Below are 18,624 nucleotides of genomic sequence, written 5' to 3' on the forward strand. Positions count from 1 at the left end.
AAAAAAAAAAAAAAAAAAAAAAAAAAAAAAAAAAATAATGGGTTTTATGGCTTCAAATAGATTTTGCTTTCTTGAAATTTTCTTCTTTACTCCAGAATGATGTAAACTTCCAGTTATGCTTGCTTAGTATTACATCATTCCTTGTCATGGCATTATATACATTGACCTGACTTGGAACATTACTGGAAACTTCTGTTTTTCTGGTATCTTATAATTTGCAGTGTCATGTAGAGGACTCATATCCTAAGAGATGAGGATTAAGGTTTGACAGCATGTCTCTGAGATCCTTTGACAAATTAATGATCTTGGTACACATTGTTGAACCTCTCTCTCCATGAAGAAATAACTAGTGCTGATTCCATATTGGGTTCCCTTCTACCTGGTTATTATGGGAAACATTAGTGCTGACTAGACTTTCATGGTCTTGGCACAATTCCTACCCTTCTCTTCTTACACAGATAGCAAAACAGTATATATCTATACTTTATACACATGTACTTAACCAAAGAAACAGCGTATCCCCATATAGATTCTCCTACTTTCTCAAATTATTTTTAAAGCTAGTCATAGTTTATTTACTCTTCTTTTATACACCACCTTTTCATATATTTTTAGTTTAACTCTTCTTTTTTTATGCTCTTGACAGAAATCTGTTATCTTGAGAAGTTTGACTATACATATCCTTAAATACAATTTGCCACTTAAGTTGGCTTAGTAAATCCTTTCCATATATTAACATGCTATATGAGTAAATGTAAATTTATGTCAGAATTTCATCCTGGGAATGTGCTTTGCTCCTATGAGTTACATTTGGGTATGTGGCTTGGAAGAGTGTTGTCTGTGAAAATCAAATAATTCAGAGCATTATTGCCTTTTGTAGTTTTCTCGTTTAATATTTCTGAACTCCCAAACGAGCTCTATAATCAGCAGAGGAGGAGATGTGGGTACCACAAGGATGATGTACTAGACAGGGCCAAATCATTCAGCAGCCTGTGAAACCTCTTCAGAGCTGATTGTAGGAAACCTCATAAAGTTCCTTGTCTACTTGTGAAATTACTGTTGCCTTGGTTAAATGAGAAAACAACTTTTAATTTTTATTATAAGATAGGACTTCCCTGGTGACACAGTGGTTAAAAATCCGCCTGCCAATGCAGGGGACACAGGCTCGATCCCTGGTATGGGAAGATCCCACATGCTGTGGAGCAACTAAGCCCATGTGCCACAACTACTGAGCCCACGAGCCACAACTACTGAAGCCCGCGTGCCTAGAGCCCATGCTCCTCAGCAAGAGAAGCCACTGCAATGCGAAGCCTGCACACTGCAACGATAGCCCTTGCTCACTGCAACTACAGAAAGCCCATGTGCAGCAGTGAAGACCCAACACAGCCAAAAATAAATAATATATATAAATAAAATAAATAAAATTTTTAAAAAGTTTAATTTTTATTATAAGAAAAATAGCCTATAATTTGAAGAGAATAAGCACTTTAAAATAGAGGAAGCATCAGGGGAATGTGTCACCAAGCATCAGGGGAATGTGTCACTGTGTCTTTACCCCACTATCAGCAATGATAGTTTAATTAAAAACCTCTTTCTGCTTCAGAGTCTCTCTTATCTGTTTGTGGTTTGAGATTACTGCATCGTCGGCAGAAGCGGATCATTGGTGGGAAAAATTCTTTAAGGTAAAAGGTTCTTCAAATACAGATTACACTGATAATTTCACTGTCCTTTGACTTATATTTACTTTATATAGACCATGTTCTTCAAATCACTATCCCCTGATTTATGAGATAGATGGGTTGCTGAAAAGTTATGTGGCAGAAACAAACTAATTTAACAGGAAATCTGAAAAAAATGTATAACTACAAATTCGTTTCATTTAGAATATATTTGTTTTGGACTTGACTCATTTTAATATAATTTTTTTATTTGTTGAATTTACTAGTGGAAAACCGGTGCTTTGCTTATTAAATACTTCTTCTGGGGAATTCCCTGGCGGTCCAGTGGTTAGGACTCGGTGTTTTCTCTGCCGTGGCCTGGGTTCAATCCCTGGTCGGGGAACTAAGATCCCACAAGCCAAAACAAAAAAAAACTTCTTCAGGCTGCTTAGGTGAGGGAGAAAATATGCTTCAAATCATGAAATATAAAGAAGACACAGATTGTTTCCAAGAACGTCAGAATTTGGTGGGATGCATACACATGCTATAGGCAAGTCTTCAGTGTGGTCTGCTCAAAGTTGTAAGAATATTCATGCTCAAAGTAGGAAGGGAGTCTACATCCTAGAGTCCCCTTTTTACTTCTTTCCTCCCACCTACAAGCCTTCTAAGTCCTTGTTTTGCTGGATGACTGTCCTTACTTTTTGGCCTTTTATGGATATTGATGAGTGGCTTACTTTCTTCTTAGGGGTGGTTGGCCTTGGCAAGTGTCCCTCCGGCTCAAGTCATCCCATGGAGATGGCAGACTCCTTTGCGGGGCCACACTCCTGAGTAGCTGCTGGGTCCTTACAGCAGCGCACTGCTTCAAGAGGTATGTGTCCACCTTCCCAAACAACTCAGTTTGGCTCCTATTTGCCAGTTCTTCCAATCCCTTCCTGTTCTACAGCATGCTAGAAACTTGGGGTGTCAGAGCCAGGCTATAGGCCTTCCTTGTCTCTACCAGCGGCACTGTGGAAGTGAGGGGGTAACATCAGGAGCAAAGAGAGCTCTCAGGAAGCTACTTGCTACCTGGTGTTAAACTCTGGAGTTAAGGAGAAGCCAAGATCGGTTTTTGAAGGGGAGGCAGCTGTGTTTGTGCTTCCCCCAAGAACATATCTGAGGATGAAATCATATCCCCATATTGCTAGAAGAGACCTCAGATTATTTGATTATGAATGGTAAGGAATAGGGAGTCCAGGTTTAGTGTTTTGATTTGGTGTTTTGATTTGAATTTTAGAACCTTTGGGTCTTCTTGGTGTTCTGTGTCTTTTAGATTTCTCTATTTGTACCTGTCAGGTTGCATCCTGATTATTTCCGTTTGTCCCAGTAATTTTATCAGCCCAATCTGAAGTTTTCCCAGTTCAGAGGGGAAGCCCTGCAGAGAGATTCAGTGTGCCAGAGTCACACTGCTTATGGTGACAGCACCTGCACCTAGTGGTTCTTTCTCCTTGTCCTGTGCTCTTTTGTGGGCCCTGGCTAATGGCCATTTCCTCAGCATAAATTTTAGTATTTAAAAATGTATACCATTGCTTAGCAAATATTGATAGTTATTGAATCAAGGTGATGAGTACAAGGGGTTTCACTATTCTGTGTACTTAAAAATACTCATAAAATGTTTTAAGTAAAACATGTACCATAGTGTTGAAAAGTTGTTACAACCAAAAATTTGTTTTGTATTTTTTCATATGTGAAAATATATGGCTTCATTGTGTATTTACAATCCATCCATGTAGATTTTAACTGCCATATGAGTGTTAACTCCTATTGTAAGATGAAACCAACCTCAGTTTACTTATTCTCCTACTGGTGGAAGGTTAGGTGGTTTCCATTCTTTCATTATTAAAAAACAATGTTGCATTAGATATCCATTTTGTGTCTCATTGGTACAGACATGTGGGAGCATTGTGCTGGGTCCTGGAGTATGGGTGCCGTTCAATTTTGCTAGACACTACCAACTTATGTTCTAAAGTAACTGTATCAGTTTATATCAGAGCAATGTGTAAATTCCTGTTTCCTCACATCCCTACCCCAACTTGATACCATCAACATTTTCAATTTTTGCCAGTCTTAGAGTTTTTGGATTTCTTTTTAATTCTATTTTCCTGATTAGTGTCTTCCTCTTTCATGAATTATTTGTTCACATCCTTTGCTTATTTTTCTATTCGATTGTCTTTTGTAATTGATTTAAACATTTTTTTGGATATATTCTTTGTACAGAATCTTTGTTATTATGTGTTACAAATAACTTTTCTCAATCTGGGGCATGTCCTTTCACTAGTTTAAGGTATTTTTCTTATGAAGATGTTTTAATTTTAATATATTTAAATGTGTCAATTTTTAAAGTCTTATAAAAGCTTTGTATATCTTATTTTAAAAATTCTTCTTTAGCCCCATATGAAGATGGTAGTTTTTTACAAAAAAAAATTTACAGTTTTGCTTTTCCTATTTAGATTTTTAATCTGTTTACAGTTTTTGTGTGTGTGTGTATGGTATATGGTATAAGGAAGGGACCTAATTTTCTATTTTTCTTTATGGATAGTTAGTTTTCCCAGTACTTTTAAAATATTCCATTATTTACCAGCTGATTTATGTCAACTGTGTTGTTTGCCAAGTTCTCATGTATCTTTGTTTCTAGAATCTCTATTCACTTCCTCTTATCTATTTTGATAAATATTATGGAGTAATGTTCCATGTTCAAGGTGCTGCAGAAGACATAAATCTGTATTTTACATAGCCTTTGTCATTTCTGCGGTAATAATTGAGTTTGAGAGTTCACCTATATACCAGTGGGTTTAATATAGTCCTGTGTTACATGCATGGCACAGATAATAAAGATTCATTTATTAACTTAACAAAAAGTTATTGAGCCTGTAATGTTCCCAGGAATGTGCCATGCGCTAGAAATATCTTAGAGAATAAGACGGATAGGACCCTTGGTACCATGAGTTTTTAATGCAGCAATAGGAACCCAGAGGAGGGAGACATATGGGATTAAAAATAGTTTAGAGCACCATTTTTTTTTTTTTTTTTTCAGTACGCGGGCCTCTCACTGTTGTGGCCTCTTCCGTTGCGGAGCACAGGCTCCGGACGCGCAGGCTCAGCGGCCATGGCCCACGGGCCCAGCCGCTCCGCGGCATGTGAGATCTTCCCGAACCCGTGTCCCCTGCATCGACAGGCGGACTCTCAACCACTGCGCCACCAGGGAAGCCCTAGAGCACCATTTTTAAAGTGTGGTCTTTTCACCGTAATATTAGGTATTGGGTTGGCCAAAAAGTTCGTTTGGGTGTTTCTGTAAGATGTTACGGGAAACCCCGAATGAACCTTTTGGCCAACCCAATACATTCAGCTTATTAAAAATCCAGATTTCTGGGCCCCTATCCCAGATCTACTGAATCTTTGGAGCTAAGACCCGGGAGTTTACATTTTTATCAAGCACCTTTGATGATTCTCATGAACATTAAAGGTTAAGACCCTCTTGCTTCTGGATAGAATAGAATGTGGTCTGGACTTTTGAAGAATGATGATGAGGAAGAATATAATGGAGTTAACAGGATACTTATCCTTGCCCTATTCAACATATTAATCACTAAACTGAAACGGGACACTGATGATAAATTAATCATATTTTTGATGCCAGGAGATTGGGAGGGACACGTAATGTCTTAGAAGATTGGATCCATGGTGGCAAAGAATATTGGTAGACTGATTCTAATAAAAAAGTAATGTGGAGGGCTCCCCTGGTGGCGCAGTGGTTGAGAGTCCGCCTGCCGATGAAAAGGGACACGGGTTTGTGCCCCGGTCCGGGAGGATCCCACATGCCGCGGAGCGTCTGGGCCCGTGAGCCATGGCCGCTGAGCTGGCACGTCCGGAGCACAGGCTCCGCAACGGGAGAGGCCACAACAGTGAGAGGCCCGTGTACCGCAAAAAAAAAAAAAAAGTAATGTGGAATAAAGAAGAAGTAAAGTGCTGCCTTTAGTTCAGGAGACCTAGCTTGAATGCAGCACACGTGAAAAAGACCTTATGGGTTTTAGCATCCTGCAACCTTAATAGAGTCAGTGATGCCATGTGGTTGCCCACAAAGTTAATCAGCCTTGGGCAGCCCTGACAGAACAGTGCCAACACAACAAGATGCTTGCTCTTCTGTCCTGTGCTCAAGCTGTTGTAGGGGGCAAAAGCACTGTTGCTATCAAACAGAGAGACCTTGTGCTCAGTTCCGAGTGCCATCCTCTGACAAAGTGACATGGTGCACTAAGGAAGGCAAGCAGAAAGGCGAGAGTGTGTGGAATCAGATTAAATTCATTACCTGTTACTTCAAATACCACAAATGCTAATGAAAGGTAATTTTCATTTTAACATAGGAAAGAGGTCTGTTGTTTCCTTTTTATTTCTTTAACACAAGACAAAGCTGGGGTGGGCTGTATGTGGGAGGAGGAGTGAGTTCTGTTATGAAGTCTGTTCAAGCAAAGAGGCTGGATTCATGTACTGGTAGAGGCTGGAGGTAGATTACGTTTCGTGTTGAGAGCACAGTGGTGAGAAAGAAAGCATAAAGCATATTTGAAGGATGCCAGTTATTAGTTAGGATCTTGGATCTGGAATTTGTATAGCGGACTTACAGTAAAGAAGCAGGAAAGGTCTGGAATGCCAGGGTGCTGAATCTGTTTCATTCACTAGGCAGTGGGAAACCACTAAAGGTTTTTGAGCCTTGAAATATGATCATAGAGGAGTTTTAGGAGATGTATGGGATAGATCTGGGGGCAGGGGGTAAAGCAAAGTTATTAATCTAGGAGTCTGTGAACAGGCTTCAAATTATATGAGAAATATTTGCATACATGCTTCTGTGCCTTTTCCTGGAGTGACTCAAATTGGTCCATGTTACCAAGTGATTAAACCCACTGTGGTAAGAACTGGAAGGAGACTGTTTATAAGGCTATTGTAATAAAGATAAAAGGTAGAAAAGAAAAGGAGGGAGAGAAGGTAGAGACCCTGATAGAAATCAATAGAACTTGGTACTGTGTAACCAGCGACTTGGATCTGGCCATCAAGACCAAGGTTACAGTTCCAGCTCCTCCAACTGTTAATTGTTTCACTTTGTGGGATTATTTTAACCTCTGGGAGCTTCAATTTTCTCATCTGTAAAATGAAGGCAATAACGTTCTATAGTGAGGAACAAATGATCTGCAAAGTATGTGAAAGTATTCTATAAACTGTAAAATTCAAAACGAATGTTGGCTCTTATTATGTTGGGGTTCACAAAAAGGAATCAAAGATTATTATGAGCAAAAGTAGAGAATTCAGGATGATTTTATCCCATTGACTAGTGGAGAAAAACGAGGTAGAAAACTGCAGAGAAACTGGAGAAGCCCGTCTTGCACTTAGAATTTAAGCAAAATAATTTAGTACGTTCAGTTTAGATTTTTCTCCTCTTGTTCAAGACTCCTTCTATTTCAAGTAAATCTTTCTCTGCTAAAAGTTATAGACTTAGTGGTCCAAGGCTTAAAGTATTAAAGTCGGGAAATTGCCCAAAAATTCCACTTGAGGTTGAAAACTCTGATCTGACTTTGAGTTCCCTCAAAGGTCTTTTTTTTTTTTTAGGTACATGTTTGGGTTTGTTTGTTTACATGTCATTATTCCTCCCTTGACCTGCTCCTTCTAGATTATTGCTTCAAGTCAGTAATGGTCTCATTTGTGTTTATAAACCAAGTGTCTCGTGTTTTACTTGGCACATACCAGACCCTCCTAAATGATGGATGCAGGATGAAAGTGGGGGCTCCGTTGCCAGGTAGTGGGTATATTTAAGGATGTTGGACTCTTTAGAGGATGGTGGTATTTTAAACCTAGATCAACAGATAACTCCTTCCATATGTCATTCTGAGTTTCTTCCCATTATCTGTGAGGTATAAAAGACAGCTGATTAAAAAACAGAGGAGCAGATTATGATATGCAACTTTTTGATGTGCTTTGGATAGACCGCAAGACTTTTAACGTGAGTAGGGAGAAAATTGTTTTGCAAAGGTGTTACAAATTCATCTGACTTGGTTTGTAACCTTTACCGGATTTCATAGACTTGTTCTGAAGTGCCCAAGGAGGCTACAACTCACATCTTTATTCCAGTAAGTTTATTGACAGCCATAAGGACAGTTACCAGTGATTAGAACAAACTCCAAATTTTGTCTTCTGGGTTCAGGGACTTTGGATTAAAACAACCCTCCTTTAATCATCAGAAAATCTGAAGTTTGCAAAAAATAGTTTTCCTCTGGAACTGTAGACACCGTAGTATAGAAGCAACGTGGTCAGGTTCTGAGAGGTTTTACCTTTTTTAGATTTCTTGGGAGTCTAACTTAAGACCCACTGGTAGGGGACCTAGATTTCATATTTTGAAATTATCTCTCATCCCCGTTTCCTTTCTGTTTGTATCTCTGCTGCTTTAACTACTGGACTTCAATATATAAAATAGCTTCTTGTTCATGGGACCTCCTTTGGTGCCTAATTCTTTCAGTGATGATGTAGGCCAGTGCTCTTGAACAGCCATTCTGAACAATAGGCATAGATTGCTATCACTGTCTGTGTTACTTTATTCTATGGGATGACAGATTTTTATGTTTATTTGTTTTGCCCCCACAGAGTAGTCACTCTTTTATGTAATCCTTATATCAGAATAATCTAGGAATGATGGCCTGGGGATGATGAGATCAGAACATAGTTACTCACATCCACCATCCTGTTACACTCATTTCCTATAGAGTTGTCTCTGTATGATGAGGGTACCTTCCTGGAAGGCTGACAGTTCTAGTAATCCAGCTCTACATTCATAGCTTTCACGTATTGTGAGGTGTCCAAAACATTCTTTTATGCCAGCGTTAACAAGGGTAACTGAGGTCGTTGGTGAATCACCATTTAAAGGCCTTCTATCCCATTTTTCACATTTTTCCTAGTGTTAATACAGACTTTGGAATGCAGTATCCCATTGGCAGTTTGAAGCAGAAACTTGGATAAATTAAGTTTTTCTGCAGTTGCCCTATGAATTTTACACAATATAAATTGCTTGCTTTTGCTATTTTCTACTTTTTTTTTTTTTTTGCCACGCTATGTGGCTTGCAGGATCTTAGTTCCCCGACCAGGGATCGAACCCCTGACCCTGCAGTGGACGCATGGAGTCCTAACCACTGGACCGCCAGTGAACTCCCACTATTTTCTACTTTAAATCATTACTACAAGTACTGTAAAATGACCCTCTCTCTATGGTGGTATTGCAATATAATTGAGAGAAAAATTCCTGAATGTTAAACTAATTTCTTTTAATTGCTTGTTCTGATAACTAACACCACTTTGGAGGAAAGAATGTGCCCAAAACAAGGATTCTTTCATTTCTGTAATTCTTCTGCAAATTTGATTTGATCAAGAATATAGCTTTACCTGATTTTATCTATTTGACTTTTTTGCCTAGAATCATCAAAGAAGCTGGAAATTGTCAGAGATTGCTGCTCTGAAAATCAGAAATATCTAAATTATTAGACATTATAATTAGAAAGATGAGCCACAGAGTAATGGGACTTTTTTTTCTTTTTTGTTTTCGGTACGCGATCCTCTCACTGCTGTGGCCTCTCCCGCTGCGGAGCACAGGCTCCAGACGCGCAGGCTCAGTGGCCATGGCTCACGGGCCCAGCCGCTCCGCGGCATGTGGGATCTTCCCGGACCGGGGCATGAACCCGTGTCCCTTGCATCGGCTGAGCCACCAGGGAAGCCCTCTTTTTTTTTTTTTAAGTTTTACCTTTAAAAAAAAAAAAAATTAATTAATTAATTTATAGCTGTGTTGGGTCTTCGTTTCTGTGCGAGGGCTTTCTCTAGTGTAGCAAGCGGGGGCCACTCTTAATCGCGGTGTGCGAGCCTCTCACTTTTGCGGCCTCTCTTGTTGCGGAGCACAGGCTCCAGACGCGCAGGCTCAGTAGTTGTGGCTCACGGGCCTAGTTGCTCCGCGGCATGTGGGATCTTCCCAGACCAGGGCTCAAACCCATGTCCCCTTCATTGGCAGGCAGATTCTCAACACTGCGCCACGAGGGAAGCCCGGGACTTCTTTTTAAGAACAAAATGTGTGCGGTACTTAACATATGTTCCACCATGACCTAGTATATGGTAGAGTTCTTAAGAACATGGTCTTTGGTGATATACACAATACCATCAACTATGCTAAAACCATTTCCTGAACACACACTACATGTATGTAAGGGACAGTGCGAGGTTCTACAGGGAAGGTCTCTTCTCCATAAGCAACTGGAACCATTTATACAAGCAATTTCAGTCAACCACTTTTTGAGTTTCATCCAGACAACAGAGAAAAAGAAGATTCTAGAAGTAGCAGATGTGTACAGGCTGATGTAAAATACTGTCTTTTTGAAGAGATGAATCTATAAAGAAAGAAAATGACCGTCACCTGAATTAACTCTTCTAATTCTAGAAAATTTTAATTGTAGTTTATTTTAATTCCAGAATCTCAGAGAATTTGGAATAGTGGATTTTACTAACTGCCCTGTCTCAGATCCTCTCTTGCTCAAACTTGTCCAGGAATTTCATCCAATTTTTATTTGAGGGGGAATTGAAAGCATTTCAGCAAAGCAAACAACTGAATGGCGTGTCAGCCAAAACCTGAAATGTGTTTTAGAAGCGTTTTTGAATAAAGTGTATCAAAATAACAAAAGCTCAACTAGAAAGACCTTAAAATGCACTGAAAAAGAATTCCTTGATATATTTTTCTTGAGAAGCCTAGAACCATAGAAAATGATTTCAAAGTGCAAAATCATACCGATAACCTCAGCCAAAGTGTTATCCCTGAAGTATATATATATAATCGCACTCACTAGGAGAGGTGATACTGGAAGACAAATATTTGGTTAGAAAACTAATCCAGTCTTGTGTCAGATGCTCTTCAAATTCCAAGCATAAATCTATTCTAAGAATAACTGGAGTAAAAGGAGTGTGGGATCACTGCTTGGGTTTAGCTGGTCCATTTCTTAAATCAGGACGACTTTAAAAGTATAGATTCTAATAATGAACTTCATTTTAACAAGAATGATGCATTTTTTCTTCTTGTCAGGTAAATATTTTATTTTTATTCTCAGGTTAATATCAACTCCTGCTTGGTGAGCATATTAATTTGGGAGTATACTCAAAAATATCTGCTCAAATCTTCCTGATCTGAGAACACAGTATAAGTATGGAACGTGTACGTGTTTGTGTTATGGCAGTCCGTGTCATCTCCTACTTCACCCAGTGAAATTCCAGGCATAAAGAGGCGGGTGTTATGCCCGTGCCTTTAAGTCTTTGGTTCAGTAATTCTCCAGACTGACTGTGAATTTGGATCACCCATGGTCCTACATCAGCCCTATTAACTTAATGTTCTCAGAGTTTGTGTGGCCTGGACATTTTTTTTTTTCGGTACGCGGGCCTCTCACTGTTGTGGCCTCTCTCGTTGCAGAGCACAGGCTCCGGACGCGCAGGCTCAGCGGCCATGGCTCACGGGCCCAGCCGCTCCGCAGCATGTGGGATCCTCCCGGACCGGGGCACGAACCCATGTCCCCTGCATCGGCAGGCGGACTCTCAACCACTGCGCCACCAGGGAAGCCCCTAGACATTTGTATTCTTAAAAGTGGTACAGGTGATTCTGATGAACAGCCAGTATTAATGAGAACATTAGATCTTTGTGGAGACTTTTTTTCAAAAGTAATTTTTGTGATGGTGTTATAACATAGGAATTGGTGAGAGGAGGTCTCATTTCAGTAAGTTCGGGATCAGAGTGTATGTATGTGAACAGAACGTGTCTTCCAAAAGAAGTCATTTAACATATATTTATTAAGAGCTTTCTCTGTGCAAACCACTTTGCTTGGTGCTGAGGATACAAAAGTGAGCATGCCATGGTCTTTACACTTAAGGAGCCTTTAACTGGGGAGACCTGACATCTTAACAAGTTGTAGAAGCTGTTATAAACTCTCTGACAGTGCTATTGGGAGTGTTCAAAAGAAGGATTGGTTAGCTTTCAGGGAGGGCAGGAAGAGCTTCCTAGGAGATCTTGAGACTTGAAAGATAAAATCAGTTTTTGCCATATTAGGATGAGGGGTGGAGGGAATGATATTGCAAATAGTCTGAATAAAGACAGGTTTGTCAGATACCTCTTCAAGTGGCCAGAAAGACAGGGACACAGACACGAGGACGAGGGTGGTATCAGAGAGGTGGACAAGGGCCATTCTTGGATGGGTTTGTATATCATTTAAGGAATTTGAACTTTACTATGTAGACAGTGAAGGGCATCTGTCTGGAAGGGTATCCAGAAGAGTAGTTATATTATTAGACAGAAACATTGCTCTGGCTGCAATGTGAAGGATGGCTTGAAAAAGTTGAAACTTGAAGCAGCAAGGCCATTTAGCAGACTGTAGTAATCCAGGCATGAAGTGACGCACTGAGGCACGATTTCCCAAGACTTTAAAACTGGGATATTTAAAAAATAAATTTCCTTGCTCTAGTAATGACCTGTTTCTTTGTTCACTGGCTAAGACTCAATTTTTAGATAATGTAGGATATATTTATATAGCCAGTTTAGATGCAAGGATTATTTTAGCTGTGTCACAACTCTTTTTCAAAGAATGGAAAATATTGTTGCAATAAAACTTATTTTTTTTGGTTGAACAGTAATGTAATTATCTTAAATATAAAAAGTTGACATATGAAGGGACTGTCTCATAACTCAAGCCTAAAAGTTATAAGCAACACAAGAAACTGCATTAAAGAAAAATTTAAAAATAGGATGCCTACTTTATGCCACAGTATTTCTCTAGATCAGTGTTATCTACTAGATATATAAAGTGAGCCACAAATACAAATCATGTATATAAGTTTAAAGTTTCTAGTAGCCACATTAAAAGATTAAAAAACCAAATGGGTGAAATTAACTTCACCCATATGAGATATATATATATATATATAATTATATGATATATTTAACTCAGTATATCCAAAATATCATTGCAAAATAGGATATAAAATTGAGATATTTGATAATCTTATTATCTAGAGAAACAATATATTTTATATTTTTTTCATAGTAAATATTTGAAATCTTGTGCATATTTTTGTACTTTTAGCACGCCTGCATGGACCAACTGCATTTCAAGCGCTTCACTAGCCACATGTGGCTACAGTACTGGACAGTGAAGCTTGAGATAATTTCTTAAATTCCATTCCAAAGATATATGAAACATTTCAGCAGCACTTTCAAGGATGCATTGACAGTTATTCTTGTTAGAAACATAAATCACTTGGGATTTTGCTTTAAAACCTGAATATATTAATGAGTCATATTGAATTTTTATAATACATTAGTATCAATACACAGAAAGTAGAAGTGAGAGTTACTTAAATACCTGGTTATTCTTCATGACTGTTACTTTTTAGAGTTTCAGGATAATCCTAAAGTTTGAAGTGGAACCCATAAGAAGATAGTCTCTAGGTACAATATATGAAAAGCCTTCTGAACTTTAAAGATATGTGATAATTTAAGGTTGAAAATGGAGAATTTCAAGGAACCACAGGAAATTATTAGTTTCATAGATCACTGGTAGGTGGTTGTATAAGCTAAATCATCTTTGTTGCATTGTTCAGTTTTTTAAGCTGACACAGTTAAGAAAATCACTTTATATATTGCAATGTTATCAGAGCCCTACTTAGGGCTATAAGAATCTTTGAGCAACTTATAACTTCCAGAAATTTTATAGGAATAAATGAAAGGTTATTTCAAACAGGCAGTCACTAGAAACTTCCAGTTTTTGAATACCACTTCTCTAAATTCACATTCAAGTACAGGCCCCATTTCCAGTGGATGATATTGAAGTTTAGATTAAAAAAAAAAATTAAGGTGAGAACTGTTAAATGTTTGTTTTTCCCTTTGAACAGTCAGATGCTAGCGGTAAGTAGGTGGTGAGTTGATGAAACCAGAGTTGGAGTTTTGGCAGATCAGGGAAAGAAGGATTGAGAGTTTTTGCAAAAGAGTGATGGTGGAATCCAAGCCTTGTAAGAAGTCATAAGCAGAGAATGACATGAAAAAACTAGTGGGGGGCTTCCCAGGTGGCGCAGTGGTTGGGGGTCCGCCTGCCGATGCGGGGGACGCAGGTTCGTGCCCCGGTCCGGGAGGATCCCACGTGCCGCGGAGCGGCTGGGCCCGTGGGCCATGGCCGCTGGGCCTGCGCGTCTGGAGCCTGTGCTCCGCAATGGGAGAGAGGCCTGTGTACCACACACACACACACAAAAGAAAAAAGAAAAAAAAACAAACAAAAAAACTAGTGGGGCCGACGGATCGAAGTCCAGTGGGGGTGAAGAGCTGTGGATGGAGCTGTGAAACTGTAAAGATAGGAGGTACTTATGTATGAGTAGAGCTGTAAAACTGTCAAGATGAGATGCTTGAAACCAAGACTTCAAAAATGTGTAATATTTGGTAAGTATGAGCTGTAGGTGGGGGGCTGAGATCAAGTAGAAAAAACACTCTCTGCAGGTGAGGGAACTAAAAGGGAAATGTGTTGGGAATTAAGTCATTGAGAATGTTTTAAGTAGCTATAGAGGGGAAGCGAGCAAGGTACTATACTCTTCAGTGAGAAAGAGGAAGTGATCGGGAGGTGGGTTGGATGATGTATTTTAGGTTGGCGGTTCTCAAGTGGGGACAATTTGCACCCTAGGGAATATTTGGAAATATCTGGAGACATTTTTGGCTGTCAAACTGGGGTGTGTGTATGTGAGTGTGCATGCTACTGGCATCTAGTGAATAGAGGCCAGGGATGCTTCTAAACATCCTACAATGCACAGCACAGCCCCTTGCAACAAATGATAATCTGGTCCCAAATGTCAGTAGTGCTGAGGTTGAGAAACTGCTTTAGGCAGATGTATCAAAATCAAGGTATGCTGGCTGAAAAACAGGCTGAGAACTGTCAATCAAGTAAATATTGTATTCCTATTTTAATTGAATGGTTCCTATGGAAAAAAGACACATTCATTAAAAATAAACATTCATTCATTCACTAAATCAACAAACATGCTGCATTCCTACTTAACTGGCATCACTATTCTCAATGTGTAAGATTCATCAGTGAACACAAAGATCCCTGCCCTTGAGTACCTTTTGTTCAAGGTGGGGGGGGGGAGGCAGAGAACAATAAATACAATAAACAGTAAATTAGATAATTTGTTAGAAAGTAGTGTTTAATAAAAAAGGAAAAGTAAAGCAGATTAAGGATATTGGGAGTGCTGGGGGATGGGAGCACAAGCAAGGGTGGGTTGCAACTTTAGATGTCAAGGTAGGTCTTACTGAGGTGATGTCTGAACAAAGAGTTAAGAGATGAGAGCATATAACGAATGTATGTTGCCCTGAAGATAGTTTTGGTTTGCATTCAGTTCACAGAAAAGGGGAGTAAAGTGGATTGTGCTAAGTGCTTTGGGGGACACAGTTAAATCAGACATAGTTTCTGCCCTCATGGAATTTCATGATGAACTAACAATCTTGGAAATGATAGAAAAATGATGACAGCAAACACAGGATGGTAATTTTGCCCTATACTCTTTGCTCCTGTTTTGATCCTTTTTCATGGTGGGGAAATGACAGGTTAGTGATTAGCCCTTATTTTCCACATTTGCTCCTTCTCAGAAAACAGAGTTAGATGGCAACCTGGGTTAAATAGTGAAATGAATGAAGAAAACAAGTGATGACAGTGGGTTTAGAGTGTGAGCCCAAGAGCAGTGGGATCAGAGAAAAGGAAGGTTAAACTTATAAAAGGAATTAATGATTTGGAAGAAAGGGCTTACAAGCATCTCTATTAACCTTCCTGGCTGACAGTTACCAATTTACAACATTTGAAACAAGCCTCCCATTAGCTCTCTCTGCCCCCCAGGTATGGTAACAACACTAGGAACTATGCTGTTCGGGTTGGGGATTATCATACTCTGGTGCCGGAGGAGTTTGAAGAAGAAATTGGAGTTCAGCAGATTGTGATTCACCAGGAGTATCGACCAGACAGCAGTGACTACGACATCGCCCTGGTTAGATTACAAGGACCAGAACAATGTGCCAGATTCAGCAGCCACGTTTTGCCAGCCTGTTTGCCACTCCGGAGAGAGAGGCCACAGAAAACAGCCTCCAATTGTTACATAACAGGATGGGGAGACACAGGTAACAACCCAAAGAAACAATTAAAATCTGGGCACCTGCTTGTGTCTGGGATTATCCATACATTTGGGTGTACAGTGGGTAGCAAAATCTTAAAGGGGGTTCAGGCTTAGTTGTTTGGAAATTCTGCCAGGTGTGAGATGCATGCATGTAATCTGGATTCATACCCTGCGGGTACTGTGGTTCCCATTAGAACTTAGACCCTACTCAGGACTTGGACCTAGCTGTCTCTATTTTAAAAAGTTTTCCTAATGACTTCGATGTAGCTACCCCAGCAAAGGGCTTTGGTGTTTGATGGTTTCCTTGTAATGGAGCCCTTTATCAAAGTAAATCTTATGCAGAATTCCTAAATGAAGAACAGACAAAAATCAGAGCTGCTGAGGTTCAAGTGGAAGGATCCAGCTCACTTGGGTTTCTCCTTCCACACCCCCCTTCTCATTCTTCCCACCTCCCCATGCCCAAGCAGGATAGTGTTCAGCTTGTGCTCTTCTCAGGCAAACAGCTTTCTGTATTGTCTTGCTAGAGTTAACATCAGCTAGTGCTTGCTCAGCATGGTCTTCGAAACATCTAGGTCTCACCTGGATTAGGTGCTCGACTCACAAATGACTACTAAGGAGAAATGATTGGGTTGACTGCTCTCCATTAAAAGTAATTAACACTGAAAAGAACATCAAATAAGTATTTCTACAGGTGATAATTTCAATAAGGTTATATTTAGTAAATATAAGTATTTGTTTTCATTTTATCCCATGCTACATTAAATCTGGGCTTTAAACTTACATTATTTCATAGCAGCAAAATGCAGAACATCTGTAGCAGATATACAATACTGAAAAAGCTCTGCGACCAATCCTGAAATAAACCTTAAAAAGTGGAAACATTTCCTGGATGATATAATAGAATCAGGTCAGAGTAAATGCCTTCTCACGACGCTATGCTGATCTGTGAGGCAAACTGAAGTCTGGAGTACAGCTGTTGAAATTATTACTTCATCAGGAAAGTGAATCAATCACCTCCCTTTAGACATTACATCTGAATAGAGATGACAAAGAAAGTAAATTTTACAGAATGTTTTATTATGAATGAATCACTCCAGTTGAGTAAATAGGATTGGAGAATAATGTGGAGTTTAGATCCAAGAAAAGGCTATCATGGAGAACCTATCAATTATACATTTTAGCCACTAAATAGAGAATGAGTGGCTTACTAGTAAATAGAATATGTTAACAAGTGGCTAAACTTCAGCCTGTTTCTATGTAAGCATGTTGTTTCTGAATCATCTTTATGAAATACCATGTTTCTCTTGAGGATAGTAATTGCCACCTTATGTGCTTATATAGAATTATTTATAATTAATCCTCAAGTCAGTGAAGTAGATGAGTCCTAGAGCAGTGGATTTGCTAATACAGAGCCAGCATGAATGCACCCTCAGTGTTTTAATATACAAAATTCAAATTCTAAAGCCTGCACAAATGTGCTTTCTGTAGGTTACCTTTTTCTACTGGGCAAGTCCGTAAGTGTTAATAAAGTATTCTTCAAAAAATGCAGTACTGAGAAACAGAATAGTGAAGGGTTACAGTATGGTTAAGTGCAAACAATAAAAAAAATACCATTTATGGTTATCACTCACTTAAACTACACTAATGCCACAATAGGGCTTTTTATTTTAATAGGGCTATTAAATGTTCATTAAACTGTTAAATGTAGCTCTTTTCGCTACCATCTTTACCTGGAATCTAATTCAATTATTTGGCCTGCATAGGACGAGCCTACTCAAGAACTCTACAACAAGCAGCCATCCCCTTACTTCCCAAGAGGTTTTGTGAAGACCGTTACAAGGGTCGATTTACAGGAAGGATGCTCTGTGCTGGAAACCTCCATGAACACAAACGTGTGGACAGCTGCCAGGGAGACAGCGGAGGACCACTCATGTGTGAACGGCCAGGAGCGAGCTGGGTTGTATATGGGGTGACCTCCTGGGGATATGGCTGTGGGGTCAAGGATTCCCCTGGTGTTTATACCAAAGTCTCAGCCTTTATACCTTGGATAAAAAGTGTCACCAAACTGTAATCCTTCATGGAAACCTCAAGAAAATAATATTTAAAGAATCTGTTGGAAACTTTCCAATATTGGCATTTAGCCGAGATCCCAAATAATGGGAACGGAGATCTGTGTTTCTGTGTTTTGTGTTGTCTTAAGAACTGTGCACCCCTTTGCTGCTTGAGAATTTGTGATGTGAACATTTTGGCTACAGACACCTCAGTGTAGTAATGATTATCCTTATTTAGCATTGTTGCCACCTAAATTAGTTTAATGGACACTAAATTCATTATTCTCATGAGTCTTGTCTCTGCCTGTTTCTCAGCATCCTCCAGAGATTATTGTATATTGATTGTGCAGTCAGGCTGTTTTTACATTTATTTAGATTGAGAACTCCTTTATAACTGAATCAATATGGTATATATTCATATAAAGAGCCTACATTTGACATAAAAAAAAATACTCTTTACTATAAGAGTAAAGTGGCGGGCTTCCCTGGTGGTGCAGTGGTTGGGAGTCCGCCTGCCGATGCAGGGGACACGCGTTCGTGCCCCGGTCCAGGAAGATCCCACATGCCGCGGAGCGGCTGGGCCCGTGAGCCATGGCCACTGAGCCTGCACTTCCGGAGCCTGTGCTCCGCAACGGGAGAGGCCACAACAGTGAGAGGGCCGCGTACCCCCGCCCAAAAAAATAAGA

General features: G+C 39.6%; 1 protein-coding gene across 1 annotated transcript in view; it reads left to right on the forward strand.

Annotated features, from left to right (window-relative positions):
* Positions 1 to 18,171, forward strand: part of PRSS12 (serine protease 12) — a 78,317-nt gene extending 60,146 nt beyond the window's left edge. The window contains exons 10-13 of the mRNA XM_007464856.1: positions 1,604 to 1,682; positions 2,404 to 2,526; positions 15,614 to 15,891; positions 17,651 to 18,171. Coding sequence (XP_007464918.1) covers positions 1,604 to 1,682; positions 2,404 to 2,526; positions 15,614 to 15,891; positions 17,651 to 17,958 — 788 coding nt within the window. The 3' untranslated portion in view covers positions 17,959 to 18,171. The remainder of the gene's footprint in view (positions 1 to 1,603; positions 1,683 to 2,403; positions 2,527 to 15,613; positions 15,892 to 17,650) is intronic.
* The last annotated feature ends 453 nt before the right edge of the window (positions 18,172 to 18,624 follow it).

The sequence above is a fragment of the Lipotes vexillifer genome, unplaced genomic scaffold (assembly GCF_000442215.2).
Source record: "Lipotes vexillifer unplaced genomic scaffold, Lipotes_vexillifer_v1.1 scaffold231, whole genome shotgun sequence".
NCBI lineage: Eukaryota > Metazoa > Chordata > Mammalia > Artiodactyla > Lipotidae > Lipotes > Lipotes vexillifer.